At 42.5% G+C, this 18,358-nt stretch overlaps 1 protein-coding gene across 1 annotated transcript in view; it reads left to right on the top strand.

Annotated features, from left to right (window-relative positions):
* Positions 1-6,751: 6,751 nt before the first annotated feature.
* The window catches only part of LOC138855131 (protein FAM76A-like), a 39,355-nt gene continuing 27,748 nt past the window's right edge, over positions 6,752-18,358 (top strand). Inside the window, exon 1 of the mRNA XM_070102538.1 lies at positions 6,752-6,982. Within this exon, the coding sequence (XP_069958639.1) occupies positions 6,896-6,982 (87 nt within the window). The 5' untranslated portion in view covers positions 6,752-6,895. The remainder of the gene's footprint in view (positions 6,983-18,358) is intronic.

The raw sequence follows: 18,358 nt of genomic DNA, 5'->3' as shown, positions 1-18,358 counted from the left end.
TTAAAAGTGCCCTCAGCACTATATTACCATGTGTACAATTCAATATAGCACTACAAGAGATATGAAGGAGTTTGTATTCTAAACTAACCAAAACTCTTCAAGGGATAACTAGACTGATCTTATTCTGACAACTTGTTACAAAAAACAGAAACAGGCTGAATGCTAGGGGAAGAAGATCTTCTAGTATTCTTTGGAGATGTCTATACTTTATAGATATCACCTTTTTGTAACATACTATGTACATATTGTGAGTGGTATTAACCTTGGTAATAAATACCGACAAGTTGGTTTAGAAAGACACATGAGCAAACACTATGACATATTTATTAGAAAACGTTTCGGTCCTGGGACCTTGATCACTTCTAACATACAGAGGTAGAAAGACATTATATAAATAGGCGGAGAGTGAGGTGTGACGCACGTGACCTGAGGAATGTCATAAGAACATAAGAATGGAGGAACACTGTAGAAGGCCTACTGGCCCATGCGAGGCAGGTCCTTATCAAAACAACCTCTACCTATGATGAGGACGGGTAGACGATGAAATCATGTGACTCCTGTGTTGGAGTCACATGAGTATACAGAAAGAGAACTCGATACTGATAAGAGACCAAAACTTAAACTCCCTCCCTTCATGCATAAGGCAGATTACCGACAAACCCGTAGCTGTCTGCGAGCGGAAACTACAGATTCCTCAAGAGAGAGTTCCATTCAGCCGGATACTAACAGATTGATCGATCAAGCCAGCAACCAGGCCTTGTCTGGGACCGGGCCACGGGGGCTGTGACCCCTGGAAGCGACAACAGGGGGGAGGGAGAGGAGTATTGAGGGATGTATGGAAACTGGGAGGTAAAGAGGGAAGTAGTGAGGGAGGTAACAGGGATTAGCGAAGCAGGTGGTAGGGAGACAGCACAGGGATTAGGGATGTAGGTGGTAGGGAGGTTGAGGGATTAGGGAAGGAAGTGGTAGGGAGGTAGCAGAGGGATTAGGGATGTAGGTGGCAGCAGAGGTATTAGGGATGTAGGTGGCAGCAGAGGGATTAGGGATGTGGGTGGCAGCAGAGGGATTAGGGATGTAGGTGGCAGCAGAGGAATTAGGGATGCAGGTGGCAGCAGAGGGATTAGGGATGTAGGTGGCAGCAGAGGGATTAGGGATGTAGGTGGCAGGGAGGTAGCAGAAGGATCAGGGAGGGAAATGGTAGGGAGGTAGCAGAGGGATTAGAGATGTAAGTGGTAGGGAGATAGCAGAGGGATTAGGGAGGTAGATGGTAGGGAGGGAGCAGAGGGATTAGGGAGGCAGGTGGTAGGGAGGTGGCAGAGGGATTAGGGAGGAAAGTGGTAGGGAGTTAGTAGAGGGATTAGGGATGTAGGCGGTAGGGAGGTAGCAGAGGGATTAGGGAGGTAGATGGTAGGGAGGTAGCAGAGGGATTAGGGAGGTAGATGGCAGGGAGGTAGCAGAGGAATTAGGGAGGTAGATGTAGGGAGGTAGCAGAGGGATTGGGGAGGTAGGTGGTAGGGAGGTAGCAGAGGGATTAGGGAGAGAAGTGGTAGGGAGTTAGTAGAGGGATTAGGGATGTAGGCGGTAGGGAGGTAGCAGAGGGATTAAGGAGGTAGATGGTAGGGAGGTAGCAGAGGGATTAGGGAGGCAGACGGTAGGGAGGTAGCAGAGAGATTAGGGAGGTAGATGGTAGGGAGGTAGCAGAGGGATTAGGGGGGAAGTGGTAGGGAGGTAGGTGTTAGGGAGATAGCAGAGAGATTAGGGAGGTAGGTGGTAGGGAGGTAGAGGGATTAAGGAGGGAATTGGTATGGAAGTGGCAGAGGGATTAGCGATGAAGGTGGTAGGGAGGTAGCAGAGAGATTAGGGAGGTAGATGGTAGATAGGTAGCAGAGGGATTAGGGAGGTAGATGGTAGGGAGGTAGCAGAGAGATTAGGGAGGTAGATGGTAGATATGTAGCAGAAGGATTTGGGAGGTAGATAGTAGGGAGGTAGGTTTTAGGAAGGTAGAAGAGGGTATTAGAGAGGTGGGTAGTAGGGAGGTAGAAGAGGGATTAGGGATGTAGGTGGTAGTGAGGTAGCAGAGGGATTAGGGAAGGAAGTGATAGGGAGGTAAGAACATAAGAACATAAGAACGAAGGAACACTGCAGAAGGCCTACTGGCCCATGCGAGGCAGGTCCAAGTCTCCTACCGGCTTAAGCCAATGCACCCAACCTAGTCATGTCAGGTCACATTGACTTAAGGGAGGAACACGGCAACCGACCTGGTAGCACAAGCTATCAGGTCCAACTCACACCCACCCACATCCACTCATGTATTTATCCAACCTATTTTTAAAGCTACACAACGTTCTGGCCTCTATAACTGTACTCGGGAGTTTGTTCCACTCATCCACAACTCTATTACCAAACCAGTACTTTCCTATATCCTTCCTGAATCTGAATTTTTCCAACTTAAAACCATTGCTGCGAGTCCTGTCTAGGCTAGATATTTTCAGCACACTATTTACATCCCCTTTATTTATTCCTGTCTTCCATTTATACACCTCAATCATATCCCCCCTAATTCTACGTCTTTCTAGAGAGTGCAGATTCAGGACCCTTAGTCCTGACAAAAAGATACAAAACATCCAGGCCATGGGAAAACCTGGGTAGCCACAGCCACTCAAGAGGGAGAGGTTTTTTAGTGCCAGGAAGGAAAAAAAACTGGCAGGAAATGGCAGAAATCGTACACCAAATCCAGTCATTCCTGGAGTGGAACCACAGTCGATGGCCTCCACTCCAAACCAACAGATACAGATACTAATGCCGGAAAAAAAATCCCCCCCCCAGTACCAACAATACCACCAGTCCGATAACATTCTTCTTTGCAAATATACAGGGTCTAAAGCCAGCAGCAAACAACAAAATACCTTTCATCCGTGGACTGCTTGCAGAGGCAAAGGCAATGTTCGCGGCTTTCACTGAGACCCACATAAAGGATCACTTGGATAACGAAATATGGATCCCAGGTTACAACCTATACAGATGTGACAGAGTGAACAGGCAAAAGGGGGGGGTTGGCCTGTACATTGCAGAGTCACTTGTTTGCACAGAACTGCTAAATGCCTCAAATGATGTAGTGGAAGTTTTAGCAGTAAAGGTCGAGAACCAAAACCTAGTCATTGTGATAGTCTACAAGCCTCCGGATGCAACATCCCAGCAATTCCAGGAACAGCTGTTAAAAATTGACCACTGTCTGGAAAACCTTCCAGCTCCTGCACCCAACATCTTGCTCCTGGGGGATTTCAACTTAAGGCACCTAAAATGGAGGAATATAGCAAATAATATTGTTGCAGAAATAACACCAGGAGGCAGCTCTGATGAAAACTCACACTCACGCGAGCTTTTAAATCTCTGCACAAAATTCAATTTAAACCAGCAAATAATAGAGCCTACTAGACTGGAGAATACACTAGACCTCATCTTCACTAACAATGATGATCTGATAAGAAATATCACCATATCAAAAACAATATACTCAGATCACAACATAATTGAGGTTCAGTCATGTATGCGCGGAGCCCCAGACCGACATAAGGAGATTAGTCACGAGGGAGCATTCACCAAATTCAACTTCAATAACAAAAACATAAAGTGGGACCAAGTAAACCAAGTCCTAACCGATATAAGCTGGGAAGATATACTAAGCAACACAGACCCCAACTTATGCCTAGAACAGATTAACTCGGTAGCACTCGATGTATGCACAAGGCTTATTCCTCTAAGAAAAAGGAGGAGTAGATGTAAAACAGAAAGAGACAGGCGCTCCCTTTACAGGCGACGGAAAAGAATAACAGAGCGGCTAAAAGAGGTCAATATATCTGAAATGCGTAGGGAGACACTGGTCAGAGAAATAGCAAGCATCGAACTTAAGCTAAAAGAATCCTTTAGGAGTCAGGAATCGCGGGAAGAACTAAAAGCCATAAATGAAATCGAAAGAAACCCAAAGTATTTCTTCTCCTATGCCAAATCAAAATCGAGAACTACGTCCAGTATTGGGCCCCTACTTAAACAAGATGGGTCCTACACAGATGACAACAAGGAAATGAGTGAGCTACTCAAGTCCCAATATGACTCAGTTTTTAGCAAGCCGCTAACCAGACTGAGAGTCGAAGATCAAAATGAATTTTTTATGAGAGAGCCACAAAATTTGATTAACACAAGCCTATCCGATGTTATCCTGACGCCAAATGACTTCGAACAGGCGATAAATGACATGCCCATGCACTCTGCCCCAGGGCCAGACTCATGGAACTCTGTGTTCATCAAGAACTGCAAGAAGCCCCTATCACGAGCCTTTTCCATCCTATGGAGAGGGAGCATGGACACGGGGGTCGTCCCACAGTTACTAAAAAAACAGACATAGCCCCACTCCACAAAGGGGGCAGTAAAGCAACAGCAAAGAACTACAGACCAATAGCACTAACATCCCATATCATAAAAATCTTTGAAAGGGTCCTAAGAAGCAAGATCACCACGCATCTAGAAACCCATCAGTTACACAACCCAGGGCAACATGGGTTTAGAACAGGTCGCTCCTGTCTGTCTCAACTATTGGACCACTACGACAAGGTCCTAAATGCACTAGAAGACAAAAAGAATGCAGATGTAATATATACAGACTTTGCAAAAGCCTTCGACAAGTGTGACCATGGCGTAATAGCGCACAAAATGCGTGCTAAAGGAATAACAGGAAAAGTCGGTCGATGGATCTATAATTTCCTCACTAACAGAACACAGAGAGTAGTCGTCAACAGAGTAAAGTCCGAGGCAGCTACGGTGAAAAGCTCTGTTCCACAAGGCACAGTACTCGCTCCCATCTTGTTCCTCATCCTTATATCCGACATAGACAAGGATGTCAGCCACAGCACCGTGTCTTCCTTTGCAGATGACACCCGAATCTTCATGACAGTGTCTTCCATTGCAGACACTGCAAAGCTCCAGGCAGACATCAACCAAATCTTTCAGTGGGCTGCAGAAAACAATATGAAGTTCAACGATGAGAAATTTCAATTACTCAGATATGGTAAACATGAGGAAATTAAATCTTCATCAGAGTACAAAACAAATTCTGGCCACAAAATAGAGCGAAACACCAACGTCAAAGACCTGGGAGTGATCATGTCGGAGGATCTCACCTTCAAGGACCATAAAATTGTATCAATCGCATCTGCTAGAAAAATGACAGGATGGATAATGAGAACCTTCAAAACTAGGGAGGCCAAGCCCATGATGACACTCTTCAGGTCACTTGTTCTATCTAGGCTGGAATATTGCTGCACACTAACAGCACCTTTCAAGGCAGGTGAAATTGCCGACCTAGAAAATGTACAGAGAACTTTCACGGCGCGCATAACGGAGATAAAACACCTCAATTATTGGGGGCGCTTGAGGTTCCTAAACCTATATTCCCTGGAACGCAGGAGGGAGAGATACATGATTATATACACCTGGAAAATCCTAGAGGGACTAGTACCGAACTTGCACACGAAAATCACCCACTACGAAAGCAAAAGACTTGGCAGACGATGCATCATCCCCCCAATGAAAAGCAGGGGTGTCACTAGCACGTTAAGAGACCATACAATAAGTGTCAGGGGCCCGAGACTGTTCAACTGCCTCCCAGCACACATAAGGGGGATTACCAACAGACCCCTGGCAGTCTTCAAGCTGGCACTGGACAAGCACCTAAAGTCAGTTCCGGATCAGCCGGGCTGTGGCTCGTATGTTGGTTTGCGTGCAGCCAGCAGCAACAGCCTGGTTGATCAGGCTCTGATCCACCAGGAGGCCTGGTCTCAGACCGGGCCGCGGGGGCGTTGACCCCCGGAACTCTCTCCAGGTAAACTCCAGGTAATAGCAGAGGGATTAGGGAGGTAGAAGGTAAGGAGGTAGCAGAGGGATTAGGGAGGGAAGTGGTAGGGAGGTAGGTGTTAAGGAGGTAGCAGAGGGATTGGGGAGGTAGGTGGTAGGGAGGTAGCAGAGGGATTCGGGAGGGAAGTGGTAGGGAGGTAGTTAGTTTAATATGTTTATTATGCACCCCATACCCATCCAGTGGGCGGTAGTCAAAAGATTACAGAGGTACATAATGGGTCCAGGGACTGGGCCTCAAAGTTTTGATAGCTGAGCAAACCAAACCATACCCCCGGTCGGGATTGAACCCGCGGTCATAGAGTCTCAAAACTCCAGCCCGTCGCGCTAGCCACTAGACCAGCTAGCCACAATAAGATTCATCCAACTAGGTATATTTCTACACCATAGGAAAGTTAGCACAGGCACCTCTGTGACCACAAATGCAAGTTTTTACAGACGAATCTCCAGCTAGCGTGGCCGTGACGAACTCTAGCTCAAGTCCCTTCACTGCCGTCAACATGACTGAGCAAGTTACAGAGGTAATGAATTCACAATTTACAAAAGTAATGAACTCACAATTTACAAAGGTAATGAACTCCAGGTAGGTCTAGTCAGCAGAGGGATTCGGGAGGGAAGTGGTAGGGAGGTAGGGTGGCGGTAGGGAGGGGATATTGGTATAGGGAGGGAGGATGGTGGTAGCAAGGATGTGGTGGTCAGCAGGTGGTAGAGGGATGATGGTGGTCGGGAGGTGGTAGGAAGGACGATGATGGTAGGAGGGAGGAGGGTGGTGGTAGGAGGGAGGAGGGTGGTGGTAGGAGGGATAATAGTGGTAGTAGGGATGATGGTGGTCGGGAGGTGGTAGGAGGGAGGATGGTGGTAGGGAGGGTGAGAGACGCCATGATCCTTCAGTTGTTGTGACGGTCGACCAGTTAACTCGCACACTCATCCATCCCCCACCAAAACTTGCATTTTATTTATTTCTCTGTATGAGAGAGAGCGTCTGGAGCGTATGAATATGTCTGCATTATTCGCTTGTTCCCGCTGCTTCAGCCGGCACCCGTTTGAGGAGCTCTCCCAGGGTCAGCAGCTGTGTAAGGTGAGTGTTGCAGGAGACCGGTGCTCCTGGCTCACTCTTACTTCCTTGACGCTGGTCACGGGCTCTTGATCTTAGGAATTGGATCTGCACTCCGCTTCCCTGAATACCTTCCATCCCCCCCTCCCCACATGCGCTGTATAATCCTACGGGTTTAGCGCTTCTCCATGATTATAATAATTATAATCACTCTACTCCACTTTCTCACTTCAGTAGTGTCCTCACTCCCTCAAGTTGGAGTAGGATCCAGGTAATTAGCCACCAGTGTTCATAGTAATAACACCTCACATGCCAACACTTGCTAGCTGGGTTGGTAGCGCACTCAACTCACACATTGAGATTCCTGGTTCGATCCCCGGTACAGGTGGAAACATATGACGTGTTTCCTTAAGACACCTGCTATCCTTGTTCACCTAGCAGTAAATAGGTACCTGGGTGTTAGTCTACTGGTGTGGGTCGCATTCTGGGGACAAAATTGACCAATTTTTTGCCTGAAATGCTCTGCATAACAAGGGACTTTCTATATAGAAGTATGTCATTGATGTCAGCTATGGTCTGTATAAGTTGTATCATTTACTTGTAGAAATAAAGATTATTATTATTATTCCTTAATTGTTATACAGTTGAATTACTTAGCCATTTTAACATTTAAGTCTGCCCAAAATGCCTCAACATGATAGTGGCTTTCTTTGCTCTAATCATGTTATGTAAACACACATTGTAACCTTAGCGAAGAAATAAATATTTTATTTTATTTATATTTATTTATAAGATTTAAATAATAAGATAATACAAGCACCCCAGTGGAAATAAGTCACTTTGACTCTTTAGGGTTATTCTAAATAATTTACACTATGTATGATATTTGTACTTAGGTGTACCTGTGTCTAAATAAACTCGCCAACGTACAGTTTAGGACATTTATTAGAAGCGTTTCACCACGTGTGGCCTGTTTTAATGACTGAAGGATGGGAGAAAGAAGTTACTTTGCAAAAATTCTTTCTTTAAATAATTGTTTTGAACCTATGTCCTTTTTTTTATCACATCGGGGAAATAAGTTACTTCGACTATTTTGGGTTATCCTTGGTAATTTACACATGTTAATACGTATAATTTGTGTAACTGTGTGTGTACCTGTATCTAAATAAATTTTCTTACTGCCACAATACCATTCACTTCCTTTTTCTGTATTTCTGATTTTCGCATGGTTCAGTTACAAATCCCAGTTACTCTGCTATGGAAAACTTAGAGGAAATAAAAACAGGATCAGAGTATTAAAACAAATTCCAACCACACAGTAGAGCAAAAAACTAATGTGAAGGGCCTGGGAGTGATCATGTCTGAGAATCTCACTTTCAACGATCACAACAAGCAAGGAAAATGATTGGATGAATTATGAGAACCTTCAAAACTAGGGATGCCAAGCCAATAAAAATTGTCTACAAATCACTCGTTCTCTCTAGGCTGGAATGTTGCTCTACATTAATGGCCCCTTTCAAGGTAGGCAAAAATGAAGGCCTGGAGAATATATTGAGAACTTTCACTTTGTGTATAAGTATGATAAAGCACCTAAATTACTGGGATTGGTTGAAGTCCCTTGACCTGTACTCCTTGGAATGCAAGCAAGAAAGTTACATGATAATACACTCTTGGAAAATCTTAAAGGAACTAGTCATATATCTGCACACAGAAATCACTCCCTATGAAAGCAAAACCCTGCAGGCAGTGCAACCTCACCCTATGAAAAGCAAGGGTGCCACGAGTACACTAAGAGACAACACAATAAATGTTAGGGGCTCAAGACCATTCATCTGCCTCTTAGCATACATAAAGGGGATTACCAGTAGACCCCTGGAGGAGCTGGACAGGCACCTAAAGTCAGTTCCCGACCAACCAGGCTGTAGTTTGTACGTTGGTTAGTGTGTGGCCAGCAGTAACAGCCTGGTTGATCAGGCCCTGATCCACCGCGAGGCCTGGTCGTGGACCAGGCTACAGGGGTATTGACCCCTGAAACACCCTCCAGGTAAACTTAGCTGTTTCAATTTTTAAGGCCTCAACCATTGAAAATATTAAAAAAAATTGATGGAAAAACTTACTGAAGACAGGATACTATGAGAATAGCTCTGGTCCTGTAGCTACAGATTGATAATTATAATTACAATAGACCTATAGGCTAGCTAACCAGGTGCGAGTTTTTTTTTTTTTCACTGATACCTAATGCTGCACTGCTTTTACCCAAGTTGAATCATGCTCAGTTTCTCTCTTCCCCCCATTTCCCTTTTCCCATTCCTATCAGTTCAACAGGGCACTGATACTTATTCTTCTGTCTTTAGTGTATTCAAATTAATTTCTCTCCTATACAGTGACACAACATTTATTGCATTCAACCTTTTCTTACTCTAGTTACCAATAAATAAACATTCAGGTATATTTACAGGTATACCCTTCAACATTTTATCATCCAATACATTGAAACCTAGTAAGCTGTTCTCACTATGCAGCCCATCACATTTTTGTATACTTATTTATCCCCTTAGAATATATATTCCATATTACCACACCACTTTTTTAAACGCATTTCAGGTTAGAATAAGAAAGACACAATACCTTGATGAACAATGCTCAAATAACCTGCTCACAGAAAACATGCTTATGATGTTTCGGTCTGACATAGACCATTACCTAGTCACACAGACGTACTAGAGGGAGATGGGGGGCCTGGAGTGGGAGAAAGGGAGGAGGGTGTAGTACTATTGTAATATTAGAAGTGGTAGTTGGTAGTAGTGATGCAACAGTAATAGAGATGGCAATAAGAAGGTAGTAGTGGCACTGAAAAAAGGGGCAGAGTGATGTGTTAAAGAAATAGTTGTAATAGTATTAATTAAGCAATAATTATCGACTAGGTACCAATTCTGTATTTTATCAGTTATCAGAAGATGTACAAAATCATAGAGACATGGAAATAAGTACGTAACAATGATGAACAAATTTTGAACAAGGAATATTAATATACCTGTATAATGATTTTACTTCTTATTCACTTGCTTTGATTCAGCCCGAGGTATCTTTGCTTGTCCTGTATACGTATTTCATTTCTGGAGCATCTCTTGGTATTGTCCATCAGTAATCGGATATGAGGATGAGGAACAAGATGGGAGCGAGTTGTGCCTTGTGGAACAGAGCTTTTCTCCGAGGCAGCTACGGTGAAAAGCTCTGTTCCACAAGGCACAGTACTCGCTCCCATCTTGTTCCTCATCCTCATACCTGACATAGACAAGGATGTCAGCCACAGCACCGTGTCTTCCTTTGCAGATGACACCCGAATCTGCATGACAGTGTCTTCCATTGCAGACACTGCAAGGCTCCAGGCGGACATCAACCAAATCTTTCAGTGGGCTGCAGAAAACAATATGAAGTTCAACGATGAGAAATTTCAATTACTCAGATATGGTAAACACGAGGAAATTAAATCTTCATCAGAGTACAAAACAAATTCTGGCCACAAAATAGAGCGAAACACCAACGTCAAAGACCTGGGAGTGATCATGTCGGAGGATCTCATCTTCAAGGACCATAACATTGTATCAATCGCATCTGCTAGAAAAATGACAGGATGGATAATGAGAACCTTCAAAACTAGGGAGGCCAAGCCCATGATGACACTCTTCAGGTCACTTGTTCTATCTAGGCTGGAATATTGCTGCACACTAACAGCATCTTTCAAGGCACGCATAACAGAGATAAAACACCTCAATTACTGGGAGTGCTTGAGGTTCCTAAACCTGGAACGCAGGCAGGAGAGATACATGATTATATACACTTGGAAAATCCTGGAGGGACTAGTACCGAACTTGCACACGAAAATCACTCGCTACAAAAGCAAAAGACTTGGCAGACGATGCAACATCCCCCCAATGAAAAGCAGGGGTGTCACTAGCACGTTAAGAGACCATACAATAAGTGTCAGGGGCCCGAGACTGTTCAACTGCCTCCCAGCACACATAAGGGGGATTACCAACAGACCACTGGCAGTCTTCAAGCTGGCACTGGACAAGCACCTAAAGTCGGTTCCTGACCAGCCGGGCTGTGGCTCGTACGTTGGTTTGCGTGCAGCCAGCAGCAACAGCCTGGTTGATCAGGCTCTGATCCACCAGGAGGCCTGGTCACAGACTGGGCCGCGGGGGCGTTGACCCCCGGAACTCTCTCCAGGTAAACTCCAGGTAACAATGATGGAGTCCATTTTCCCTTGGTAGCATTTCTCTGTGATTGAGATGTCCTGGTGTTAACATTCACTGTGTTCATCACTGACTGCTCTGCAGTTGCCTAGAAAAAATCTTAAGTGCGAATAGGGGAAATGTATCGTTAAAGTTATAATATACACAGCATATTCAGGCAAACTCAGACTAGAGCTAGGGCTATATACAATACCAGACCTATTAGAAGAACTATTGAGTACTATTTACAAGAGTTAAAAATGGTTAACATGAAAGTTGCAAGATTATTCATTGAATAATAAAAAACAGTAATTGACAATTTGTAAATAGTGGTACTAGATTAGGAAATTTCGGTGTTTATTTCCATGTTTTGCATAGTTGTGAAGAGCATTTTAACAAGCTTAAACTTTACCTAAGACTGATAGAACATAACTGAACAAAAAAAAAAAATCATTGCGCATACTTTATGTATACAGACTTAAGACTGGCTTAAGATAAAAGTATGTAATTCTAATATATAAGCACATACACTTACAATGGAACCTCTGGTCACGAACGCTTCCGAACATGAACAGATTGGTTCACAACCCAAAAATTTCCAAATTTTTGCGTCTGGTCACGAACACGTAATCAGGTGCCGAACAAACACAGCTGCACCAATTTTTGCATTCTGTGCCATTTGTTTCGCATGCCAGTTTTCCCCCACTTCCTGTTGTTTGTGTACACCTAACAGAGACTCTCACCTTGTAGTCAGTCTCGGTCAGATGTGTGTTCATTTACTGTGAACTCCTTGTGTTGTATTTCGTGTGTTTTTGAATTCATTTTGTTTTCTTGGTTGTTTACGGTATGTTTTTCCTGTGTTATTTAAGTTTTTTCTCTGTTAAACTGTGCATTATTTTGTGTAATTAAGGATTTTTCAAACTTTGATTATTTTTCTGTGCTTAAAGCTCTTTAAAAAAAACTGTTTACAGCGAACGGTTTGTAGGGGTCTAGAAGGGACTTGTGCAATGTTAGTTTTCACTGATGTTCAAGGTTTTCTCATTGTTATTCAAGTTTTTTACATTTAGTTTACTATTATTACACTGTGCATTCTATGATATAATTAACTATTTTTGTGCTTAAAAATCTTAAAAAAAAAAAAATATTTACATACAGTTTGTAGGGGTCTGGAATGGATTAATCATATTTGCATACAATCCAATGGGGAAATTAGATTCGGGTCATGACCAAATTAGGTCGTGACCAGAGGTTCCACTGTATATGGCAGGATTAACCCATAAACGGTCCACACATATATATACGTTCTCTTGCGTAGCACCCCAAATATTTTGAGGAAAAACAAATTTTTTTTTTTTATAGGAAAAAAGAGCATGTGTTACCCAGGTATCCCCAATTTTTTTCATATGGTGCACACTTGAGTGCGCACACCCATTCTCTCATGTCTAGGCGACTCAGGCCTATTGTGCCAATGTTGAATGAATGACAAATGAAACATATATATACGTTTGGGACGCTACGCGAGAGAACGTATATGTACATTTAGACCGTTTAAGGGTTAAAGGGGTCGCTTTGTACTTGACAATAAGAAAAGTTACGTATTTGTCTTATTTCTATCAAATAAATTACATTCTCAGGTACATTGTTCAAATGATTTTCTTTTTACAGTTTAAAAATATATAGTTTGTCTTTTTCTTGCTTTGTCTGGTAGATTTGTGAGCCAGGAGCCATTTTCTTTAAGCCTCTGAAGTCTTCTTGAAGCCTGCTGAAAAATTCACAGACCAGTCAAGATAGATAACTGTTTGGATAGGCTGGAAAATCCCACACCAACTATTATCCTTCTTGGAGATTTTAATTTCCCACATGTAAAATGGAAGATGACTCAAAATATCTCCTGGAAACACTCTGGCTCAACAGGTACATACCAGGGAACTAAAGAGACTTTGTGAAAAGTACTCACTGAATCAACAGATAACTGATCCCACTAGAAATAAAAATACCCTGGATTTGATATTCACAAAAAATGCAGAACTAATCAGAGAAATAACAAATACAAAAACAATGTACTCTGATCACAACACCATAGAAGTACAAATGAGTCTGAACTCAGGATTAGTTAACTACAGCAATAATGTTAAGAGAAGGGATTGACCGGGATAAAATAAATCAAGAACTATCAGTCATATCCTGGGAAACAGGCATGAGCACACTAAATCCTCACCAGTGCCTGGAGAAGCTGAATGCAGAAGCATACAAGGTCTGTATTAAATACATACCATTAAGAAAACTCAGAAGGTCGGTTTTATATACAGGTGGCCCTCCACATTCTCGAGGGTTAGGGGATCAAGAACCTCTCAAATGTTGAAAATTTACGAATGTTTGGTGCACAAATATATTATAGGGAAATATAATAATCGCATTTACTTACCTGGAGTTTACCTTGAGAGAGTTCCGGGGGTCAACGCCCCCGCGGCCTGATCTGTGACCAGGCCTCATGGTGGATCAGGGCCTGATCAACCAGGCTGTTACTGCTGGCTGCACGCATTCCAACTTATGAGCCACAACCCGGCTGGTCAGGTACCAGCTTTAGGTGCTTGTCCAGTGCCTGCTTGAAGACAGCCAGGGGTCTATTGGTAATCCCCTTATGTATGCTGGGAGGCAGTTGAACAGTCTTGGGCCCCTGACACTTATTGTGTTGTCTCTTAACGTGCTAGTGACACCCCTGCTTTTCATTGGGGGGATGTTGCATCGTCTGCCGAGTCTTTTGCTTTCGTAGTGAGTGATTTTCGTTTGTAAGTTCGGTACTAGTCCCTCTAGGATTTTCCAGGAGTATATAATCATGTATCTCTCCTTCCTGCATTCCAGGGAGTGCAGGTTCAGGAACTTCAAGCGCTCCCAGTAATTGAGGTGTTTTATCTCCGTTATGCGTGCCATGAAGGTTCTCTGTATATTTTCTAGGTCAGCAGTTTCACCTGCCTTGAAAGGTGCTGTTAGTGTGCAGGAATATTCCAGCCTTGATAGAACAAGTGACCTGAAGATTGTCATCATGGGCTTGGCATCCCTAGTTTTGAAGGTTCTCATTATCCATCCTGTCATTTTTCTAGCAGATGTGATTGATACAATGTTATGGTCCTTGAAGATGAGATCCTCCGACATAATCACTCCCAGGTCTTTGACATTAGTTTTTCGCTCAATTTTGTGGCTGAAATTTGTTTTATACTCTGATGAAGTTTTAATTTCCTCATGTTTACCATATCGGAGTAATTGAAATTTCTCATCATTGAACTTCATATTGTTTTCTGCAGCCCATTGAAAGATTTGGTTGATGTCCGCCTGGAGCCTTGCAGTGTCTGCAGTGGAAGACACTGTCATGCAGATCGGGTGCCTAACAATACTGCTTCCTTAACCTATTGAACTATGAACAATCATAAAACACATGAAACCATCATAAAATACATACATGTATTGTGTATACATACATGTTAAGGTTTAATAACAAATGAGACTGTTTCCTCTTCATATCTACAAGCAGAGTTTTGTAGGGAATTATGCTCCTATCAATGTCATTCATCACCATCAAAGCCCTCAACATCGATGGGTCTGTCGTAAAAAAATTGTTTGAGCAGTGCTGTCATTCTCATCGCCTGCCCTAGTTTTTCAAGGGCTTGAGGTTGATTGGCCTCAGCAACACTCTCCTCTTCTTATCCTCATTCTCTGCCTGCACAATCTTCAACAACTCTTCATCATTTAGGCCCGGTGCATGTTCTTCAACCAGTTCTCCCACCTCACCCTCCTGCATTTCCTCGAACCCTTCACCACCAACTAGCCTTGCTAACTCCACAGCCTTCCTCAGGGCTTTGTTAACCTCGTCCTGAGGACCAAATCCAACAAAAATCACACACACACACACACACACACACACACACACACACACACACACACACACACACACACACACACACACTCACACTCACACTCACACTCACACTCACACTCACTCACTCACTCACTGGCCACAAAGCCCTCCAACAACCCTTCACTGTCTGAGGGCGCAAATCCTTGACACACTCATGCACTATTGAGAGGCAGTCAGCGATGGTGAATTTCTTCCAGTATTGAGTGACACTCATATCTGGACAACAACTGAGTGAGTGGCGGACTGGTGGGCTGGTTTCCGGTTGAGGGAGTAAGAGGGAGGGTAGTAGGGATGCGGCAGGAATCATTAACCCTTTCAGGGTCCGTCCCGTAGATCTACGGCTTTACGTTCAGGGTCCAAACCGTAGATCTACGTCATGAGCTCAGCTCACTCTGATAAACTGTGAGTGGTACATTTGGGCCTAGATATGAGAGAATACATCTATGTGGTATGTGTGCACCACATAAAACAGATCCTGCAGCACACTGTGTATAATGAGAGAAAAAAAACTGAAATCATGATTTTTCGATTAAAACAGCGACTTTGCAGTGTTTTTTCGTATGTTTTTTATAGTTGTATTTGCGATTTCTTGGTCTCAATTGATAGAATGGAAGACATATTACAGAAATAGAGATGATTTTGATTGGTTTTAGCACTGGAAATGGCTTGAAACTGAGCTCAAAGTAGCAGAAATGTTAAATTTTTGCCGATATTCAAGAGTAAACAAACGACCTCACACGTCTAACACACGCCAGCTGGTGGGTCTAATATGCATTCACAAATATGGTGATGATATTTATACAATTATTACAGTATTGCATAACAGTAAATCTTCTATTTTTTGGTGCGAATAAAAATTCATTATGTGAATAAAAAATCAAAATAGAATTTATTTGTAAAGCCTCAAAACGTAACTAATGAACAGAGGAAATGTTAGTTTAGTTCCAGGAATACCTACATTGTTTATTCTGGACCCTATTTTGAAATTGGAATATTTTGAACTTTGTGTTAAATTGGCCAAATTAACAATTTCCGATCACTTTAATTTGTAGTTGAAACAGTTGACTTGCTGATTTCTTGTGCTCAATCGATAGAATAGAAGTAATACTAGTGAAATAGCTAAGAATTTGGTTGACTGGAATAATGTAATTGGCCTAAAATGGGAGTCAAAGTCGGCAAAATTGCCGATTCGTAAATATCGCTGACACATCAAAATTCGCGAGAGCATAATTTTGTCAATTTTCCATCAAATTTCGTACTTTTTGTTTTATTACCTTCACAAAAAGATTCTCTACCATTTCATAAGAAAAAATAACAAATTTTTTTTTTTGAAAATTCTTGGACACTGGGGCACCACTTCAGATTTGGGCCTTGGACCCTGAAGGGGTTAATATGATTGGGAGGCTGGGCATTCGCGAATGTTCGAAGCTCACGAAAGTGGAACTTGCGAATGTGGAGGGCCACCTCTATATACAGTATACATGTATATAAATGTATGGAGAAAGAGCATAGGAGATGGTATCAAAGAAGAAAATGGGTTATTGAATCACTTTAAAACATAAACATGTCACAAAGAAGGAAAGGTAGTCTTAGCCGAGACAGTCTTAGCCTTAGATAGTCTTAGCCAAACAGAAGAAGCACAAATAGAACAAAAGGCCATCCAGGATATTGCAAGAAACCCAAAATATTTCATATGCAAAATCCATGCCAAGAACTACCTGTAGAAGTGGACTATTAATGAGAGGAGACTCGTATACTGATGCTGAACAGGAATGAGTGAAATTCTAAAGGAACAGTAGAGTCGGTGTTCAGCAGTCCACTAAATGACAGCAGGGTAGAGAATGCAGAAATGTTTTTCACTCTAGCAGAAGGCTGGGCAGACCAACTATCTGATATTAGTATGTATCAACCCTATAGATTTCGAAAAAGAAATTGAAGTCATGCCCACTCGCTCAGCACCTGGACCAGATTCATGGAATGCCTTATTTTAAAAAAAGTGCAAAGTACCACCAGCAAGAGCCCTCAGTATTCTCTAGAGAAAGAGCCTAGACATGGGTGAAATACCAGACTTTAATGAGTGCAGACATAGCTCCTTTGCTAAAAATTACAGACCAGTAGCACTAATTTCTCACATCATAAAAACTTCTGAAAGAATGATGAGACGGCAGATTACGAATTTCACGGAACAGCACAATTGGCATAACACAAACTAGCATGGTTTTCGAGTAGGACAATCATGTCTGTCACAGCTGCTAAGCCACTATGACAGAATTGTGGAGGCTTTGGAAGACAACCAAAATACAGATGTGATATACATAGACTTTGTGAAAGTATTTGACATGTGATCATGGAGTGATTGCACACAAAATGAGGGCCATAGACATTACAGGGAAGGTAGGCAGATGGATTTTCAAGTTCCTAACACACACAACACAAAAAGTAGTAGTAAAGAGTAAATCCAGCATCAGCGAGATAAAAGGCTCAGTTCTCCAAGGCATTGTCCTGGCACCTCTGCTGTTTCTTATCATCACAGCAGACATAGATATAAACACTTATCACAGTTTTGTATCATCATTTGCAGATGACACTAAAATATGTATGAAAGTCACTCCAGTAGAAGACACTGAAAAATTTCAGGAAGTTATTAGCAATGTTTTCTAGTGGGCAGTGGAGAACATGATGTTCGGTGGTGATAAGTTCTAACTGCTTAGGTATGGAAAGAATGATGAACTCAAAAGGAACACTATGCTAAGCTCATGAGAATTGTCAAATAGAACAAAAGGAACATGTGTAAGAAAGACTTGGGAATAATTATTTAACTGACCTTTATTTCCAAGAACATAATAAGACTAAGGTCACAACAGCCAGGAGGATGATTGAGTGGTAATGAGATCTTTCAAAGCAAGGGAAATAATGCCAGTGGTGACACTTTTCAAATCGCCACTGCTCCCTCATTTGGAATATTGTTCAGTGTTGACGGCCTCGTTTAAGGCTGAAGAAATATCAGAGCTGAAGCAAATACGGAGATTGTTTATGGCCCGCATAGAGCCTGTAAAGTACTTAAATTACTGGTAACGCCTTAAACTCTTAAATAGTATGTACTCACGGGAGCGGAGGAAATAGAGATACATGGTAATACACCTACCATCCGACTTACAATCGAGCTTGGTTCTGACCAACTGGTCATAAGTCAAAATGGATGTAAGTCGAACCTTACTACTGAATATCAACATTACATTTTTATAATGATTT

The sequence above is a fragment of the Cherax quadricarinatus genome, chromosome 82 (genome assembly GCF_038502225.1).
Source record: "Cherax quadricarinatus isolate ZL_2023a chromosome 82, ASM3850222v1, whole genome shotgun sequence".
Taxonomy (NCBI): Eukaryota; Metazoa; Arthropoda; class Malacostraca; order Decapoda; family Parastacidae; genus Cherax; species Cherax quadricarinatus.
This window is presented reverse-complemented; position numbering and strand designations above follow the sequence as displayed.